The sequence below is a fragment of the Corticium candelabrum genome, chromosome 12 (assembly GCF_963422355.1).
Source record: "Corticium candelabrum chromosome 12, ooCorCand1.1, whole genome shotgun sequence".
NCBI lineage: Eukaryota > Metazoa > Porifera > Homoscleromorpha > Homosclerophorida > Plakinidae > Corticium > Corticium candelabrum.
Window position 1 is genome coordinate 1,402,501 of NC_085096.1, and position 20,000 is coordinate 1,422,500.

The 20,000-nt window shown below is 42.1% G+C and overlaps 3 protein-coding genes across 4 annotated transcripts in view; all 3 read left to right on the top strand.

Annotated features, from left to right (window-relative positions):
* Positions 1 to 864, top strand: part of LOC134187789 (tyrosine-protein kinase HTK16-like) — a 17,465-nt gene extending 16,601 nt beyond the window's left edge. For both annotated transcript variants that reach the window (XM_062655943.1, XM_062655944.1), the window contains exon 24: positions 713 to 864. In XM_062655943.1, coding sequence (XP_062511927.1) covers positions 713 to 720 — 8 coding nt within the window. In that variant the 3' untranslated portion in view covers positions 721 to 864. The remainder of the gene's footprint in view (positions 1 to 712) is intronic.
* A 244-nt stretch (positions 865 to 1,108) lies between these two features.
* On the top strand, positions 1,109 to 14,475 carry LOC134188297 (neurogenic locus notch homolog protein 1-like). The gene is made up of 6 exons (XM_062656492.1): positions 1,109 to 1,302; positions 2,392 to 2,712; positions 6,985 to 7,297; positions 8,477 to 12,862; positions 13,078 to 13,170; positions 14,212 to 14,475. Exons 1-6 carry the CDS (start codon positions 1,213 to 1,215, stop codon positions 14,394 to 14,396), a joined length of 5,388 nt encoding a protein of 1,795 aa, XP_062512476.1. The 5' UTR covers positions 1,109 to 1,212; the 3' UTR covers positions 14,397 to 14,475.
* Positions 14,476 to 15,986: 1,511 nt separating this feature from the next.
* Positions 15,987 to 20,000, top strand: part of LOC134187982 (uncharacterized) — a 23,684-nt gene continuing 19,670 nt past the window's right edge. The window contains exons 1-2 of the mRNA XM_062656167.1: positions 15,987 to 16,077; positions 19,525 to 19,739. Coding sequence (XP_062512151.1) covers positions 16,009 to 16,077; positions 19,525 to 19,739 — 284 coding nt within the window. The 5' untranslated portion in view covers positions 15,987 to 16,008. The remainder of the gene's footprint in view (positions 16,078 to 19,524; positions 19,740 to 20,000) is intronic.

The window sequence follows — 20,000 nt, forward strand, 5'->3', positions numbered from 1 at the left end:
GATGGACAGACACACAAACTGACAGATAGGAAGACACAGACAGATACACAGACAGACAGACAGACACACAAACTGACAGACAGACAAATTGACAGACAAAAAGACAGACAGACAGACACACAAACTGACAGACAGACACACAGACACACACAGACAAACTGACAGACAAAAAGACAGACAGACACACAGACAAACAGACAGACAGACAGATAGACACACAGAAAGACAGCGAGACAGACACACAAACTGACAGACAGAATGACACACAGAAACACACACACACACACACACACACACACACACACACACACACACACACACACACACACACACACACACACACACACACACACACACACACACACACACACACACACACACACACACACACACACACACACACACACACACACACACACACACACACACACACACACACACACACACACACACACACACACACACACACACACACACACACACACACACACACACACACACACACACACACACACACACACACACACACACACACACACACACACACACACACACACACACACACACACACACACACACCACACACACATTCAGGAAGGTAGAAATAATTTATACAGACATCAACAAACTGTATCACTCCTATTTCCCACGCACCAACGCACGCACACTCACACTACTACACCACCAGATAAATTCCCTCTTCTGTCCACAGAGCAATAAATACGAAGAAGACGAGGACAACATCTCAAGCCTCTACAGAACACAACAAGCTGCAACAAAGTCAACCTTCATACATAATGTATTTGAGGATATTATCTATTTTCTATGGCAATCTCTGCCTTTTGTATCATTAAATGTTCGATGTTTGTATCACTAACGTGTGCCTCATACTTTTGAGATTCCTTCAACCAGGTCACGTGACCTTGTCCTGACATAATCACTTAGTTCTAAACCGTTTTTTCAGCCGCTCGTGCATGCAAACGGTGTGGCTCCTCACTCTAAACGTGAGCAGTTAGCATCACGTGATGTGGGGGCATGCATGCATACATGCAACGTATGCATACATTAGGAGGGGCGTTTGTGTGCAAGCGGTCCGCCTGCTGGGAGTGTTGAGCATTGCAGCCTCTCTGCTTGTTGCAAAGTGTGAGATCGAGTTGGTGGATTGCATGTTGGCGCATTCTGGTGGTCGGTGAAGGAGAGAGTCTGAGAGAGATGGAAGGTGGAACGGTTTGTCGTGTGGTGGAGAAGTACTGCTGTGTGTATGTGTGCCTGCTGATGTCTGCTGCACTGGTGTGCGCAGTGGTGAGGATGATGGAGTGGTTGATTGTGATTTGGTGTTGAGTGTTGTGTGCATATGAGACTGCATGGAAACTGCCGTGTGTGTGTGTGTGTGTGTGTGTGTGTGTGTGTGTGTGTGGTGTGTGTGTGTGTGTGTGTGTGTGTGTGTGTGGCGTGTGTGTGTGTGTGTGTGTGTGTGTGTGTGTGTGTGTGTGTGTGGCGTGTGTGTGTGTGTGTGTGTGTGTGTGTGTGTGTGTGTGTGGCGTGTGTGTGTGGTGTGTGTGTGTGTGTGTGTGTGTGTGTGTGTGTGTGTGTGTGTGTGGTGTGTGTGTGTGTGTGTGTGTGTGTGTGTGTGTGTGTGTGGTGTGTGTGTGTGTGTGTGTGTGTGTGTGGTGTGTGTGTGTGTGTGTGTGTGTGTGTGTGTGTGTGTGTGTGTGTGTGTGTGTGTGTGTGTGTGTGTGTGTGTGTGTGTGTGTGTGTGTGGTGTGTGTGTGTGTGTGTGTGTGTGTGTGTGTGTGTGTGTGTGTGTGTTCATGTGTGTGTGTGTGTGTGTGTGTGTGTGTGTGTGTGTGTGTGTGTGTGTGGTGTGTGTGTGTGTGTGTGTGTGTGTGTGTGTGTGTGTGTTCATGTGTGTGTGTGTGTGTGTGTGTGTGTGTGTGTGTGTGTGTGTGTGTGTGTGTGGTGTTTGTGTGTGTATGTGGTGTGTGGGTGAGTGCGTGTGTGTATCTTTTAGCCTGTCCATATTTTTGTCCGTTTTGTTGTTTGTCTGTCTTTCTGTCTATCCATGTGTTTGTCCGTCTCATCATCTGTATGTCTCTTTGTTTGTCCATTAGTCTGTTTACGTGTTTGTTTGTCTTTCTCTCTGTCCATATGTTTGTCCGTTTTGTTGTCTCTGTCCATGTGTCCATTTCATCATCTCATCGCCTGTCTGTCTCTTAGTCTGTCCATTAGTCTGTTTACGTGCTTGTCCATCTCTTCATCTGTCTGTCTGTCCGTGTGTTTTTCCGTCTCATTGTCTGTTTCTTTGTTTGTCCATTATTCTGTTTACGTGTCTGTCCATCTCTTCATCTGTCTGTCTATTCGTCTGTCCTTGATACAAATTCTTACGTTCAGGCGGACTCAAGATCAACACTCCAGTTGCAGCTTATCACCTACAGCACCTCACTGCATCAGCTGTCCAACGGTTCTTGCTGCAATGCTTCAGAAATCAGTCCCAACTGCGAGACCTCATGCACAACCTACTTGTCGATTTGCCATCGAACGTTTAACTCCTCGTTTGTCAACGTCTCTTCGTGTCTGTCCGTCATACGCACACGCACATTCACAATCACAGCCGTGGGAAATGAGACAGTGAGACGACATGAGTTTACAATGGCAAACAATGAGAAGGAAGTTAGGAATCCCGTCGACATTGCGACAGCGGGAGAATGGCCGGTATGTAATGAATTTGTATAGAGAAATGTGACGGACATTTGTGTTGTAGACTTTAGGTTACAATTTGTGTAGACTCGTGGCCAGCGCTCATTCCCGGAAGTTCAATCCACGCCAACATCCGGGAATGACGAAAGCGCGGGGGAATTTTTTGGGTTACGAGTCTATATGTCGATAGGGTACACTGTACAGTACTATTTTATGATTAATAACCAATTAATTAAACTGTCTGTCTGTCTGTCTGTCTGTCTATGTGTTTGTCCATGTGTCTGTCTGTTTGTCTGTCTCTCTGTCTGTCTGTCTGTCTGTCTGTCTGTCTTGTCTGTCTCCCTGTCTGTCTGAGTGTTTGTGTGTCTTGTCTCTCTGTCTGTCTGTCTGTTTGTCAGTGAGTCTGTCTGTCTGTCTGTCTGTCTGTTTGTCTGTCTGTGTGTTTGTGTGTCTGTATTTTGCGGAAGCTGTTAAGGCTTTCCGTGCACACATTAGGAGATGACAATGCTTTGGGAATAGATAGAGACATACAATGTTTTGCACATTAGCAATAGTCGTGGACTATAGGTAGAACATTTCGTTTTAACAGCAACTGTTATAGTAGTGAAGATTGTTGACAATAAACTTGATTTTGTCTGTGTGTCGATCTGTCTGTCTCTGTCTGTCTGTCTGTCTGTCTGTCTGTCAATACATATATTTTCACACATCATCGCTATTACAGTCTAAGACAATTAGAACTAAAATCACAAAGTCTAAGAGCCCATAATGGGCTACTTTATCAATCTATCTAATTAGCAAAACACGGTTCAGTTGAGTCCTTTGATCGTACTACTCTTCCTAATTTTTTACATAAAACATTAGCATTGCATCTTTGTAAAGCTATTGATAAACAGCGACGCCAGTACGTCTTGAACTCTCTGCCATTTGATCTTCCATCTTCATCTGTTGACTGGTGTGACAAGCGATTGAGAAAGTCAACAGCATCTTGTCCCCATCTTCCAAAATGTTCGAAAACCAAGGCAATGCAGTTAGAGGTGCGACCCCACATGTTCCACTCACCACCATATTTCTGTGCCTTTTCAAGCTCTCTTTTGGATGCAGCTGCACCATCTTCCAAAGCTGCTTGAGAAAGAATCTGTTGTGCCCATGGGTGAGCCACAGAAATGTCCAATTCGATATCGCAACCAGATTGTGCATCAAATGCAATGATATCAGGTCTATCATTACTATTAATGTAGCAATTCCTTGGTTCCCTTTGGTGTGTCATTTTAAGTTGTTGTAGGCAGCTGCTCCATACACTGGACAGTGTTTCGTGAGTCCAGACAGGTCCGCCCCCGCTCTTGCATGTTAGAAGGTGATAGCCATCTCTGTCAACATCTTTTCCGCATTCACAGGTTGACACAACAGATCCCAAGGGCATTTCACAACCCAGTCTCAAGCGTGTTGCAAGACGAAACTCGCCAGGCTTTAATGCAAACTTCGCTGATTGTGGTATTGAGTCAAGCCACGCACCTGCTCCTGTTCCCTGAAGAGACCTAAATCTTGCAGAAGAACGCTTAGATTGAGGGTTTGCAAGAATAGAAGATACAATGTTGTCAGTTCTTTGCAAGTTCAATTTTTGTTGTAACTTTTTAGTGTTACACATCAGATCAGCTAGAGATTTGTCTTCAGGTAGAGCGAGATGAAGCTGATGACTAATGGATCCAACAGAAGTACAACTTGGGATTGGACAAGAGATGTTCTTGATTGGACTAGTGAGATCTCCAAACAAATGAGGAAGACGACTTAAAGAGTGAGCCCAGCTGGATACAAATGCAATATGACACGTTGTTTCTATTGATGTCATCCCAAACCCACCATTGCGAACGGGCAAAGTTGCTTGCAGCCATTGGTCATTTTCTATATTGCGAAAACTAACCAATTGCAAAAAGGTTTCTTTTGTCAGCTGATCATGAAACCTAGCTGCAGACCTTAGCTGAGTAGGACACACTGACCGTGCCATATGATTAATGCGAGGCACATGACAGTAGCGTAGTAGTAACATTCCAGATTGAGGATCGTTAAGAGATGAAATCTGCTCACAAAGGCTCTGGCCTGATTTTGCGATGTCCAAACAAGATTCTGTGACATACTGCTGTTGCCCAATAGGGATTCCCAGGATGTCAATTCCAGATGATACAACTCTAATGGCCCTGTTGAGACAAGGAGGTGTTGTAAGACCATTGCAAAATAGCTCACATTTTTCAATAGCAATATTAAGACCAATTTTCTTCAAACTGGATTCCACATCATCCAGGCATGTAATAACATCATCCAAGGGGCCAATGAAAAACATATCATCTAGGTATGCTAGAACTCTGGTCGATGGATGGCTTTCTTGAAGATCCACAAGGTATGGGTGTAAGGCGACAGAAAACAGCATTGGGCCAAGAGGATCGCCCTGGTGAACTCCTTCCTGTGATTGCAGCAAGTGAGCATTGTGACCATCGTTGAAAACTAGAGGACTAAACTCAGCATACATTTGATGGACGTGACGGTAAATGTCAGGAAATATTTTTGCCACCTCAGGTAACAAGTGGGATCGTTCCACTGAGTTGAAAGCATTTTTCAAATCTGTCTTTAAAACAACCCAGTCAGGGTGAGCTTCAGCAAGCACACTGAGATGGTGAAGCAAAAGTTCTGATCCTCCCTCAATGGCTACACCATGCTGAAGGGGCGAGAAATAGGCAGCAAAAGACTCCTTCTTTTGAAGACACAGAACTTTGGCAGTAAGTCGTCGAATACATTCGCCGATAGCGATTGGCCTTACATCTCCATTGAGTTTGGGGAGAGCTATGAGACGTGAGGCTGACAGTAACTTTACAACACTCTTTGGAACGTCTCCTCTTGCGAGCTGTTCACAAACAGCAAAGAACTTCTCAGCAGTAGTAGATCTGCTTGCCAATATTTTGAAATGTTCAAAGTTCCAACCGGAAGGACCAGATCCAGAACATTTTGGAAGTTTAGTGAGAGTAGCAAAGAATAATGATTCAGAAAGATTGATTGGTTGAGGCAAACTGTCATCGAAACACAACACATCTTTTAGTCTAGTTGGATGCTTGGAAGCAAGTTTCAAAACTGTTTCGTCAGAAACAGAAGCAAGACCAGGGCTCACAAGCAATTTAGCTGCTCGAGATAGTTCTCCACATCTAACTAGCCGAAGAGCTTTCTGATGATTCAGACCGAGTTGTGAGTCCTTTGATGGATGCTTGAGAGAAGACGATGTCTGCAGACTTAGAAGCTGCTCCCATTGAAAATTGAGAAACAAAAGAAATTTTGACCTTGCCTGCCTAATTGCAGAAATACCTCCTCTACGATGGCACAGAATCATCCTGGGTATTAACAGAAACAGTTTCCAGCCAACATCATCACTGGGGTCTTGAAGGATTTTGGTCAAAGAAATATCACAACAATCCAGGAATAGCGATTTCAGAGATGGTGAAATGCCACGAACAATAGGAGGAAGGTAAGCACAAAGAATGTCATTTACCGAGATGTCCCGTATAAAAGACCACGCTTGATCTTTGCAAGAAATTTGATCATCCACAGGAACTGAAGGAACTTCAGAAAGCGCCCGATCATGGGTATGATCTTCAGACAAATTACGGGCTACATCTAGCATGTTTTCAGTGAGATCTTGATCTGTTGCTTGACACGTTTCATGACTTGTGTTCTTGTCAGGTTTCATCTTACGATCAGGACATTTTGACTTGTGTTGCGCAAGTTTCAGAAACCACTTTTTACAGCTGCCGCATTGACGTAGGTGAAGACGGTCGATAAAAGATGACGGTAGAAGAGAGGAATCATGAACATCACGGATGTGGCTTAAAACACGCTGTACAGATCCTGACATCTGACAGTATGGAAACGGACATTGTTCACCACGAGACATGACATGAATGTCTATTTCAAATCCTTTGAAACGAGTGTTCAAATTATCATAACGGCCAGTTCTTCATCCGGGATCTGTCTGTCTGTCTGACTTTCAGTTTGTCAGCTATCATCTGCCTGCTTGCTTACTTGTGTGTGTGTGTGTGTGTGTGTGTGTGTGTGTGTGTGTGTGTGTGCGCGCGCGCGCGCGTGCGCATGTTTGTGTGTGCGTGCGTGCGTGTGTGCGTGCGTGTATGCATGCGTGCGTGCGTGCGTGCGTGCGTGTAATCAACATCACACACTGGCACATCACAATGACATAACTCTAAAGAGGCAAGCATACATGATACAATGCTGCATAACAAGCTCTCCCTCTAGGGAACATTCGGTTTGACCATCGAAGTATACACCACCTCTACACAACTCATCACAGAGCTCAACAGTCACGATGAAGCATTCGCTCCCATCTCCAACTCATACAGCAACTTGACTCTCAGTGACTTACACGGTCGACAACTGGACATAAGATGGAAGGTCGCGTGTGCTGTAGACTATTATGGTGATGATTGTTCGGTTTATTGTTCGCCAAGAAATGACAGTGAAGGTCACTATATGTGCAACGGTAATGGGACTGTGGAGTGCCTTGATGGATGGGCAATGCCAGACACAAATTGCACTATTCAGTTGGCAGGTTGGTGTGTGTGTGTGTGTGTGTGTGTGTGTGTGTGTGTGTGTGTGTGTGTTTGTGTTATTAGTTATGTGTAAATATAATAAAATGAATTTGATATTAATTATACTATTATATTAATATTAACTAAATTAATATATTAGAATTGCTTTTATAGTTTTATTTATACATTAATATAAATTATATATTAACATTTATGTATTAATATATTTAAATTAATTAAATTAATACATTAGTATTGATTCTACATTAATTTTAATTATAATATATTAATAAATTTGTTAAACTAATGTTAATGTATTAATAAAATAAAAATCAATATCTTAATTAATTAAATTAATAGATTTATATATTAATATTAGTTTTGTAGTTTATTAATACATTATTAAATAACTAATTAAATTATATTTTTGTAATTAAAATTATTTAAAATATTTAATGTTTCAGATTGTAAATTATTAACAATATGATATTTTTATTTTTACTTTTAAAAATAAGAGATTGTTTTAGATATAAATTAAAATTAATCGTTTATATTAATTATATACAATTAGTATGACTATAAATTATATTAAAATAAAAATTTCAAAATATATTAAAATTATTACATTATAATTAATAGTAATACATGAAAAACATTAATATATTATATATATTAATATTAATTATATATTAATATTAATTAGATATTAATATTAATTAGATATTAATATTAATTGTATATTAGTATTAATTACTAATATTTATTAGTAATAAGAAACTACACCAGATGTGGTGTGATAAAGATAAATTATTATTAATATTAATATTAATATATAATTAATATTAATATATTAATAAAATTAGTATTATAATTAACTTATTTAATTTTAATGTATAATTATTAATGTGCTAATTTATTTAATGTTAATATATGGTTAATATCAATTTTAATAATTTAATTAATATTATGTATGTAATTTTGAAATTTTAATTTACAATTTTAATTTAGAAATATACTTATTTATTAATGTCATTTTGAGTTTTTAATTAATTATTAAAACCAGTTAATTAGTTTGCTATTATTAAAAATTTAATGAAATCAAAAATAAATATTTCTAATTTATATTAATTTATATATTATATAAACTGCATACTACTATACACATGTATAGCTTGCCTTGCTGATCACGTGACATATAGATATAAACGAGTGTGACTCTCTTCCGTGTCAGCATGGCGCCGACTGCACTGATCTCCTGGACGGCTATTCCTGCTATTGCCTCAAAGGCTACTCTGGCGTCGACTGTGAGACTGATGTAGACGAGTGTGCATCTCAACCCTGCACCAATAACGGCACGTGTACTCACGTCATTGATATCTACAACTGCCATTGTCCCTCGGGATTTACGGGCGCTAATTGCGAATTTGATATCAACGTGTGCAATTCTAGTCTATGCTCGGTGTACGGCGCATGCGTCTACTTGCCGAATGGATATCGATGCGACTGCGATCCCGGATGGGCAGGAGTTTATTGCAACGAGACGGACTATTGTGGTCCCAGTCCATGCGCAAATGGATCAACATGCATCAATCAGATCAACGGGTTTATGTGCGTTTGTAGTCCTGGATATACGGGTGCTAAATGCACCGTTGATATCAATGAGTGTTTCTCATTTCCATGCCAGAATGGAGCGAAATGTATCGACGGTATCAACTCGTATTCGTGTGATTGTATTCACGGATTTACAGGACCCAGTTGTGGAGTTAATATCAACGAGTGTTTCTCATTTCCATGTCAGAATGGAGCGAAATGTATCGACGGTATCGACTCGTATTCATGCGATTGTATTCACGGGTTTACAGGATCCAGTTGTGGGACTGATATCAATGAGTGCCACGCCCACTTATGTTCTATCAACGGCTCGTGTGTCGACGAAGTGGGGAGATACAGATGCGAATGCGATCGCGGATACAGAGGGGCGTACTGCAACGAGACGGACAAATGCCATCCGAATCCGTGCACAAACGGTGGACAGTGTGTCGACGAGGTCGACGCCTACTTCTGTCTCTGTCCCCCGGGATTCGAGGACTTTAACTGTTCGACGAATGTAGACGATTGTGTGGACAATCTGTGTTTGAATTCAAGTGTCTGTCGTGATGGCATTCGTGAGTACACGTGCGTATGCTCGTTGGGAACGACGGGTCGTTTCTGTAACGAAACGGCCGAGTGTGTGATTGATCCATGTGTGAGTAACGGGACGTGCGTCGTCATGGGAAATTTGTCAGTTTGTCTGTGTCCGAATGGATTTACAGGAGTCACATGTTCAGTTGATATTAATGATTGTTTGCAACACGAATGTTCAAACGGCAGCACGTGTGTTGATGGTATTGCTTCCTATGATTGTCTGTGTCGGGAAGGATTTACAGGAGTCACGTGTTCTATTGATATCAACGATTGTTTGCAACACGAATGTTCAAACGGCAGCACGTGTGTTGATGGTATTGCTTCATATGATTGTCTGTGTAAGGAAGGATTTACAGGAGTCACATGTTCTATTGATATCAATGATTGTTTGCAACATGAATGTTCAAACGGCAGCACATGTGTTGATGGGATTGCTTCGTATGATTGTCTGTGTCGGGAAGGATTTACAGGAGTCACGTGTTCTATTGATATCAATGATTGTTTGCAACATGAATGTTCAAATGGCAGCACGTGTGTTGATGGGATTGCTTCGTACGATTGTCTGTGTCGGGAAGGATTTACAGGAGTCACGTGTTCTATTGATATCAATGATTGTTTGCAACATGAATGTTCAAATGGCAGCACGTGTGTTGATGGGATTGCTTCGTATGATTGTCTGTGTCAGGAAGGATTTACAGGAGTCACGTGTTCTATTGATATCAATGATTGTTTGCAACATGAATGTTCAAATGGCAGCACATGTGTTGATGGGATTGCTTCGTATGATTGTCTGTGTCGGGAAGGATTTACAGGAGTCACGTGTTCTATTGATATCAATGATTGTTTGCAACATGAATGTTCAAATGGCAGCACGTGTGTTGATGGGATTGCTTCGTATGATTGTCTGTGTCGGGAAGGATTTACAGGAGTCACGTGTTCTATTGATATCAATGATTGTTTGCAACATGAATGTTCAAATGGCAGCACATGTGTTGATGGGATTGCTTCATATGATTGTCTGTGCCGGGAAGGATTTACAGGAGTCACGTGTTCTATTGATATCAATGATTGTTTGCAACATGAATGTTCAAACGGCAGCACGTGTGTTGATGGGATTGCTTCGTATGATTGTCTCTGTCGGGAAGGATTTATGGGAGTCACGTGTTCTATTGATATCAATGATTGTGATTCAAATCCGTGTGTCAATGGTTCTTGCATTGATGGTGTCAATGGATTTAATTGCATATGTAACAATGGGTTTACTGGTGATATATGCAATGTTGATATTAATGAGTGTGCATTATCACCATGCATCAATGGCTCTTGCATTGATGGTATCAATGGATTCAACTGTATGTGTGACGATGGATTTACTGGTGATACTTGCAGTGTTGATATTAATGAATGTGCATCATCACCATGTATCAATGGTTTGTGTCTCGATGGTGTCGATCAATTTAGTTGCATATGTGAGGATGGGTTTACTGGTGATATATGCAATGTTGATATTAATGAGTGTATTCCATCACCATGCATTAATGGTTCATGCCTTGATGGTATCAATCGCTTCAATTGTATGTGTGACAATGGATTTACTGGTGATATATGCAATGTTGATATTAATGAGTGTGCATTATCACCATGCATCAATGGCTCTTGCATTGATGGTATCAATGGATTCAACTGTATGTGTGACGATGGATTTACTGGTGATACTTGCAGTGTTGATATTAACGAGTGTGTTTCATCACCATGTATCAATGGTTCTTGTCTCGATGGCATCAATTATTTCAATTGCTCATGTGACGATGGGTTTACTGGTGATAGGTGCGGTGTTGATATTAATGAGTGTGCTTCATCACCATGCATCAATGGTTCATGCCTCGACTGTATCAATGGATTTAATTGTGTGTGTGACGATGGATTTACTGATGATACATGCAGTGTTGATATTAACGAGTGTGTGTCATCACCATGCACTAATGGTTTATGTGTTGATGATATCAATGGGTTCAACTGTATGTGTGATGATGGGTTTACTGGTGATACATGCAGTATTGATATCAATGAGTGTGCATCATTACCATGCATCAATGGATCATGCATTGACAACATCGATTACTTCAACTGTATATGTGACGAGGGACTTACTGGTGACACGTGTAATATTGATATCAATGAGTGCGCATTATCACCATGCATCAATGGTTCATGCATTGACGGCATCAATCGCTTCAACTGTATATGTGACGAAGGATTTACTGGTGACACGTGTAGTATTGATATCAATCAGTGTGCATCATCACCGTGTCTGAACGACGGCACATGCTTTGACATGCTTGACGGCTGGACATGCTATTGCATTGCCGGAACAACAGGAGAGACATGCGAAACAAATGTAGATGAATGCGAGACAAACGGCTGCCATTCGGTCGGTACACTTGAATGTGTGGACGAACTCGATGCATACAGATGCGTTTGTTATCCGGGTTATACGGGGACTCACTGCCACACAGACGTACTCGAGTGTGCATCACGTCCATGCTTGAACGGTGGGCATTGCATCGATGACGTCAATCAATATAAATGCGCATGCGCACGCGGATATACGGGAATTCATTGTGAGATGGATATCAACGAGTGTCTGTCTAATCCTTGTCCTGTTGATGCTACGTGCTTCAACGGACCATCGGTTGATATGTACAGCTGCTATTGCCCGGATAATCTCACAGGCCAGCACTGCAATCAATCGGCCGACAAAAGCAGAAAGTGCATTGATATCAATCCGTGTGGAAATGGGTCAATGTGTGTGGCTCACAATGACACCATTACGTGTCTATGCCCGGACGGTGTGGCTAGAGCTCGTTGTGACATCACCACAGGTTGTGCGTCCAATCCGTGCAGCAGCAATGCCACTTGTCATCAGAGATTTGATCAGATTTATTGCGCATGCGCAAACGGATATACTGGTGTTTACTGTGAGTCGTACGTTGACTACTGCGGGTCTGTGATTTGCACCAATGGAGGCACCTGCGTTGGACACGCCCCCGCATTTGAATGCATCTGTAGAGTTGGATACACTGGACGTCTGTGTGAGACAGCAGTAGACGATGTGTGTGCGTCTAGTCCGTGTGTGTTGAATGCCACGTGTTATGCACATGCACACAATGGGACGTACACTTGCATGTGTCTGGCAGGTTTTGGTGGGATTGATTGTGACGTACGTGTGAGTGTCAGTGAGGCGTGTGGTGGTGATCATTTGTGTTCGAACGATTCGGAGTGTGTCGTGCGGGAAGGAGGTTACGTCTGTGTGTGTTCGGAGTGTCTGACTGGGAAGTACTGTAATGTGACTGATGAGGGTTGCGTCAATGGGACTTTGTCAGTTGGACCAGTGACTGAAGGTGTGTGGATTGAGTTGTGCGCATGCGCAGGAAATTGTGTGTGTGTCTGTGTGTGTGTCTGTGTGTCTGTGTGGGTGTGTGTGTCTGTGAGTGTCTGTGTGTGTGTATGTGTGTGTGTGTGTGTGTGTGTGTGTGTGTGTGTGTGTGTGTGTGTGTGTGTGTGTGTGTGTGTGTGTGTGTGTGTGTGTGTTGATATCATGCTTTATGCTTCATAGTCCACCCAACCATATCAGAACGCAACGAAACCATCTCTGAGGGTTTATCATTGAGCAGTGAAGAAACAGCAGGAATTGCTCTAGGTGCTCTAGGTACGTTAACACACACACACACACACACACACACACACACACACACACACACACACACACACACACACACACACACACACACACACACACACACACACACACACACACACACACACCACAATCATGCCTGTTGCGTTCACCATCAACAGTACTGCAATTGTGATCTGATGGCAACTCTGTTACCAACACAGTGTATTGAGTCTCATCTTCTTGTGTGTGTGTGTGTGTGTGTGTGTGTGTGTGTGTGTGTGTGTGTGTGTGTGTGTGTGTGTGTGCTGTTTGTGTATGTGTAATGCTTGGAACAAGCTTTTGATGACGTTCTATTACCTTCTTTGTTGTTATCAGGCAGGCAGACAGACAGATTGTTTTATTGATTTAAACTTCAAGAGATAAAACAAGTAAATTTTCAAAAGTAAACAAATCCACGTTAGTCCATTACTCTGTTCATCAATTCACGCCTAATGGATTAACCAGACAGACTGACAGATGGACAGACAGGCAGACAGACAGATGGACAGACAGACAGACAGACGGACTGACGGACGGACGGACAGACAGACAAACTGAGTGACAGGCATTCAGATGGACATACAGACATAGACACAGACGAACACAAACAGACACACAGACAGACAGACAGACAGACAGACACACATACATACACACAGATACAGACACAGACACACAGACAGACAGACAGACAGACAGACAGACAGACAGGCAGACAGACAAACAGACAGACAGACGCACAGGCAGACAGACACACAGACAGACAGACGCACAGACAGACAGACAAACAGACACACAGACAGAAACACATACACACAGACAGACAGACAGACAGACACACAAACAGACGCACAGACAGACACACAAGCAAACAGACAGACAGACACACAGACAGACAGATAGACAGACACACAAACAGACACACAGACGGACTCTGTTGCAGTGTCTGATTTCACGTCTTTCAAATATCCACACCACTAGTCTACATGCACTAGACACACTAGTCTCATTGTATTGTATTATCTCTATCAGGCGGTTTACTATTGGTCACAGCAATTGTCGCTGCATTCATCAGACATCGACAGTCCAAGCGTAGAATGATGCGCATTGAACCGGAACGACACTCAACAAGCACACCAGAGATCGTCAAGACAGAAACTCATCCCGTCAACGACGTGAACAGGAACGAAAATGCCACTGCCATCCTAACTAATTAAATGTATTAATTATTTATTTATAAGTATTTGGAATGTATGCATTGTGAAGGAAATTGCGGATTTTGGGACTTTTTTTAACCGGAAGTGATTCTTGTATTTAATTAATTTAATTTAATTAAATATATTTAAATCATTAATATTAATTTGTACTGTAAGTTTGTCACGCTGACTGTCGTTTGCATGCAAGATGTTGTTAATTAAATTATTAATTAATATTAATTAAATTTAATATCAAATAAAATTAATTAAATTATTAAAAGAAATTAATTAAATTATTAATTAAAATAAATTAAATTTGATATCAAATAAAATTAATTAAATTATTGATTAAATTATTAATTAATTAATTAAAATTAATTAATTACGCAATTATCTAACTGATCACTGCAAGTTTCATAAAATCTGATTGTAAGTGAACGGACACTTAGGGGTGGCAGTGGGCGTGGCATTGAGCAACATGAATGTTTACTCCAGAGTCCTTGATGTTGTATTGCGCAGATAACAATTTTTAAAAACCTACGTTTGCGTTGATATAAATTTATATATTTTACTTTATTGATGTCAATGATAAAAAATTTAACGCGCGTTACCACAAATTGTCGTGCAATTAAATTTAAATTCTGTGCTTATTAATATCAAAGAAAACTACAACTGCGGTTTCAAGAACAAATTCCTTTCACATATTTAATGCAGATAACGGTACAGAGGGCAGGTTATCTAGAGTAGGAAAAGCAATAGCTGGCAGTGTGGGAATTGCGGCAAACGTTTATGTAGATACAGAAGCCAAGGAGGGGCATCACGGAAGGTATACCGATTACATTACACATCAAAACGGAAGCGAGTTCATCTGTAAACATATTCCTGATGTCATAATGGTACAAACTGCTTAATGAATCATTCATTGTCTATGTCATATGTAACATCCATAAATTCCATGTACGCGTACATTTAGTTATATAGTACACTCAATCTATTCAGTATCTCAATTTGATGTTTTCTTGCCCATTTGCTATAATGTCTTCAACTGTCAACTGTCGGTGAAACTCTGGCTATATAACGCCAAAATGATACTTCGTAGACTGGCTTTAGATCGTACAGACATGTTTTTTGAATAACGTGTGTTAGATATCCACGTAGGTGAGTTTATATAAAAATATATGGTTCAGATAACTGTTCGTGAAATTGCCTGAAAGCTTGGCCCAGAGACAAGCCAGATGATAGAAGAGACTTCTTGACAATTGATCTCAACACCTCCAGACTATGTGCAGCCCACACTCCGTATGATTCCAATACAAGAGGGTAAAACAAACAGCCATAACTGGAAACGGCTATATATATACGTATATATAATATATATATATATATATATTAAAATGTAGTGTTAAAATTAATATTAATGATAAATACAGGTACTTACCAATTAATCTCAAATTCGCGCCTAAAATTAAAATGTAATGTTAAAATTTATATTAACAATAATATATACAAGTACTTTTAAAAATCTTAAAATTCGCACCTGAAATTTATTAAAAATCCAGCGTGGCAAGTAGTGCGCGTGCGCACCCTGTCAGACGCGCGTTAGCACCAGCACGTCGCTTGCCCCGCTGATCGGATGGCATCGACTATCATCGCAGAAGGATTGCTCCACAAATCTCCGCAAGACGACAAGTCCTCTCTCAAGGTATGGACATCGATAAGAAGTCGAACTCGCGAAGACTGCAGAGTGGCGCGCATAAATAACATGCCGGCCGCTTGCCGCCACCTCAATGTAGACTCTCGAATGTCTAGAAGGCATCACACGTAGATACTTGTATGAGCGGCTAGCATGCTAGACGTGCGTCCGGTCTGCTCGAGCTCTAGACGGATTCGCTTACCTTACAGACGCCCACGCTTTCTCCCCCTGTGTGATCTTTTCAACACACAGGTTTGCCTATTAAACGAGCATCTGCTCTGTTGAGGGATCGTTTATAAGCGACTTTGCAACTGATCTCTAGCGTCATTTGCGTATGTGTCTACCTACTCTCTTGGTTGGCTTGTTTGGCTTCGGAATGCGGAAGTCGCGGGTTCCGGTTACGCTGTAGCGCGCGCTAAATGTGGAAATATAGCTGCGTCGTTTGTGACGGTATGGCTTGAGATGAAGTCGTGATTGTAGGTTGCCAGTGTTGACTAGGGTAGTGTGCGTTATCCCTGCCGGTCGGATTGTTTATGGGTTAAGGAATTGTTCCAGGAGGTATTGTTTAGCGCGCGCTATACGTGGAAGTATGGCTGCGTCGTTTGTGGCCGTATGGCTTGAAATGAAGTTGTGGTTGTAGGTTGCCCGTGTGGAATGGAGTAGCGTACGTTATTCCTGTTGGTCGGATTATGGGGTATAGATTGTTCCGGGAGGTTTCCGGTTGAAAGTGAAAGGCGACGTCATTTTGTTGTTTGTGTATACAAGTGGGCGTAAATGGCAACATTCGTGTTATTACAAGTCGCTTACAACAGATGAAGCATGACCGGTTTGGCGAAAGGGCGCTCTCTGTCCGCGTTGACTTCGCGGTCGGAAGTGACTATGGACCCGTTCGATTTACGGTTTTCGAACTGGAACCGGGTGTGTCTTAGAACTATTACAACTGACAGAACTAGAGGTTAAATCGAATGCTAATGCTACCGTAAACTATGCACGAGTATGCGCAGATTCAACGTAATGGCAGCACCGACAAAGTGGCTATCGTTGCAGCAGTTCAGTTCAGTCTCTGGTCCAGACCATCTGTCGTCGCCGCAGGACTACTAGAGTAACGTCTTCGCTAGATTCCGGGGACGGTGACTGCTCAATTGAGATGCTAGAAACTCCTGATGGTCTTCAATCCTGACGTAGAATCTCACTTGAAGTCAGGAACAGGTCGATGGTAGCGTCAGGTGTAAGTTCTCGCGGAAACGTCCGGGTAATCAGACGATAATAGGACGTAGTCGTGCCGCAGTTCCAGGTTTAGAGTTCGAACTGTTGGAGTCGTTCCGGCAGTTCTAGAACTAAAAATTTTAGAATTCCAGCAAATCGAACGCAAGTTATTTGTTCACCCCGTTGATTCTAGTTCTAGGACCGTAAATCGAACGCGCCCTATGATGCAGCTCTATTTGTTTACCACACTCAGATGTTAAGTGATATCCCACTAACTATACAATTTAGAGGTAATATTACAATAGAAAATATTAGGTTACAGTAGAGGAAGTTGCAGGCTATCAAGATGAAACAGAACGAGAAGAGGAGTCAGAAATACCAAGCAACTTCTCGCGAAACAAGAGCAACTGTGTTGATGTCGACGCAGCGGACCGTTTAGTGATCTTGCTAATTGGCTACTTCCTCTATTACCAGCATTCTCGTTGTACAACATCCTTCTTAATGGGTTTAGAATCCTACCCGCTCTTGATATGCAAAAACCTTATCAAACCGCCTGTGCAATGCACACGCCTTCGTTACCCTAACTATAGAAAATCCGGGAACTTGCCGTTTCGAATGATACCAAGATTGTCACTGTCCGCCCTTGCGCAGAAGTTGTTACAGATTTTCAAAGCGCAAAGTCAGCGCGAACAGAAATACTGGCATGAGAAGAAGTATATTACTTATTTAATCCGCTATATCATTAGAACGGAGTTGGTGCTATTGAGTGTCTGGTGAAAGTGCGTTTCCAAAAACCGGTCTGGCTATGGCTGGACTAGTCGGACTAGATGTCACACACACACACACACACACACACACACACACACACACACACACACACACACACACACACACACACACACACACAACATACACGACACATACACACACTCACACACAAAAACACACAAGACACACAGACCCGACACACACACACACACACACACACACACACACACACACACACACACACACACACACACACACACACAACATACACGACACATACACACACTCACACACAAAAAAACACACACAAGACACACAGACCCGACACACACACACACACACACACACACACACACACACACACACACACACATATATATATATATATATAGATGTGATCATGTTATAGGAACAGTGGGAGCCAAAGTGGCCATCGCTCCCCATGAACTGTTCCTGCCTCATGCACTGCATTACTCCTGAATGCAATCAAGCATAATTATGTTGCACAATATTGTAAGCTTCGTGGCCCCCAAACCTCGACAACTTTCTAAGTGACTTATTTAGTATGCAATACTATTTGCATTGACTTGGCTAATGGCATGTGGCCTTAGTAGTTAGTATGTCTGTCTGTCTGTTTGTTTTTCTGCCTGTCTGCTGGTCTGTCTTTGTCTGTTTGTTTGTCTTTGTCTGTCTGTCTGTCTGTCTGTCTGTCTGTTTGTCTGTCTGTCTGGTTGTCTGTCTTTGTCTGTTTGTTTGTTTATGTGTTTGTCTGTCTGTCTGTCTGTCTGTCTGTCTGTTTGTCTGTCTGTCTGGTTGTCTCTGTCTGGTTGTCTCTGTCTGGTTGTCTGTCTGTCTGTCTGTCTGTTTGTCTGGTTGTCTCTGTCTGGTTGTCTGTATGTCTGTCCATTTGTCTGTCTGTCTGGTTTGTCTGTGTTTCTGCCTGTATGCCTGTCTGTCTGTCCGTTTGTGTAGCTGTCTGTCTCTGTCTGTCTGTCCGTCTGCTTGTCTTCCGTCTTTTTGTCTGTCTGTGTTTTTGTCTGTCTGTGTTTCTGTCTGTCTGTGTTTCTGTCTGTCTGTCTGTCCGTTTGTCTGTCTGTCTGGTTGTCTGTCTGTCCATTTGTCTGTCTGTCTGGTTGTCTGTCTGTGTTCCTGTGTGTATGTCTGTCCATTTGCCTGTCTGTCTGGTTGTTTGTCTGTGTTTCTGTCTGTATGGCTGTATGTCTCTCTGTTTGTCTAGCTGTCTGTATGTCTGTTTGTCTGTCTGTCCGTCTGCTTGTCTTTCGTCTTTTTGTCTGTCTGTTTCTGTCTGTCTGTCTGTTTCTGTCTGTCTGTCTGTTTCTGTCTGTCTGTCCGTCTGTGTTTCTGTCTGTTTGTCTGTCTGTCTGTCTGTCTGTTTGTCTGTCTATTTTTGACTCTGTCTGTCTGTCTGTCTGTCTGTCTGTTACCTTAATTGTTCAACTGCACTTCTTGTTTGTGCACCAGAGTTGGAAGACTCGGTGGTTTGTGTTGCGGCGGAAGGCTGATGGTAATCTTTTGTTCGAGTACTACGTGGATAAATCAAAGAAGAAGTGGAAGGGAGAGCTGGAATTGTCGGGAAATGTTGAAGTGATGGTGGTGTCTGATTATGGACGAGGTTTCAAGTTTGTGTTTTGTGTTGTGACGTCGAGCAGGAGAATGTTCTTATCGGCTGAGTCGGAGTAAGTGAAGATTAGTGTGTGTCACGCACATGCACACACACACACACACACGAGACAACGCACACACAGACACACACACACACACACACACACACACACACACACACACACACACACACACACACACACACACACACACACACACACGAGACAACACACACACACACACACACACACACACACACACACACACACACACACACACGAGACAACACACACACAGACAACACACACACACACACACACACACACACACACACA

Coding starts and splice junctions, on each gene's coding strand:
- LOC134188297 (XM_062656492.1), top strand. CDS start 1,213: ATGGAAGGTGGAACGGTTTGTCGTGTGGTGGAGAAGTACTGCTGTGTG. Junction 2,713..6,984: donor CGACAGCGGGAGAATGGCCG/GTATGTAATGAA, acceptor CTCTCCCTCTAG/GGAACATTCGGTTTGACCAT. Junction 12,863..13,077: donor AGTTGGACCAGTGACTGAAG/GTGTGTGGATTG, acceptor TATGCTTCATAG/TCCACCCAACCATATCAGAA.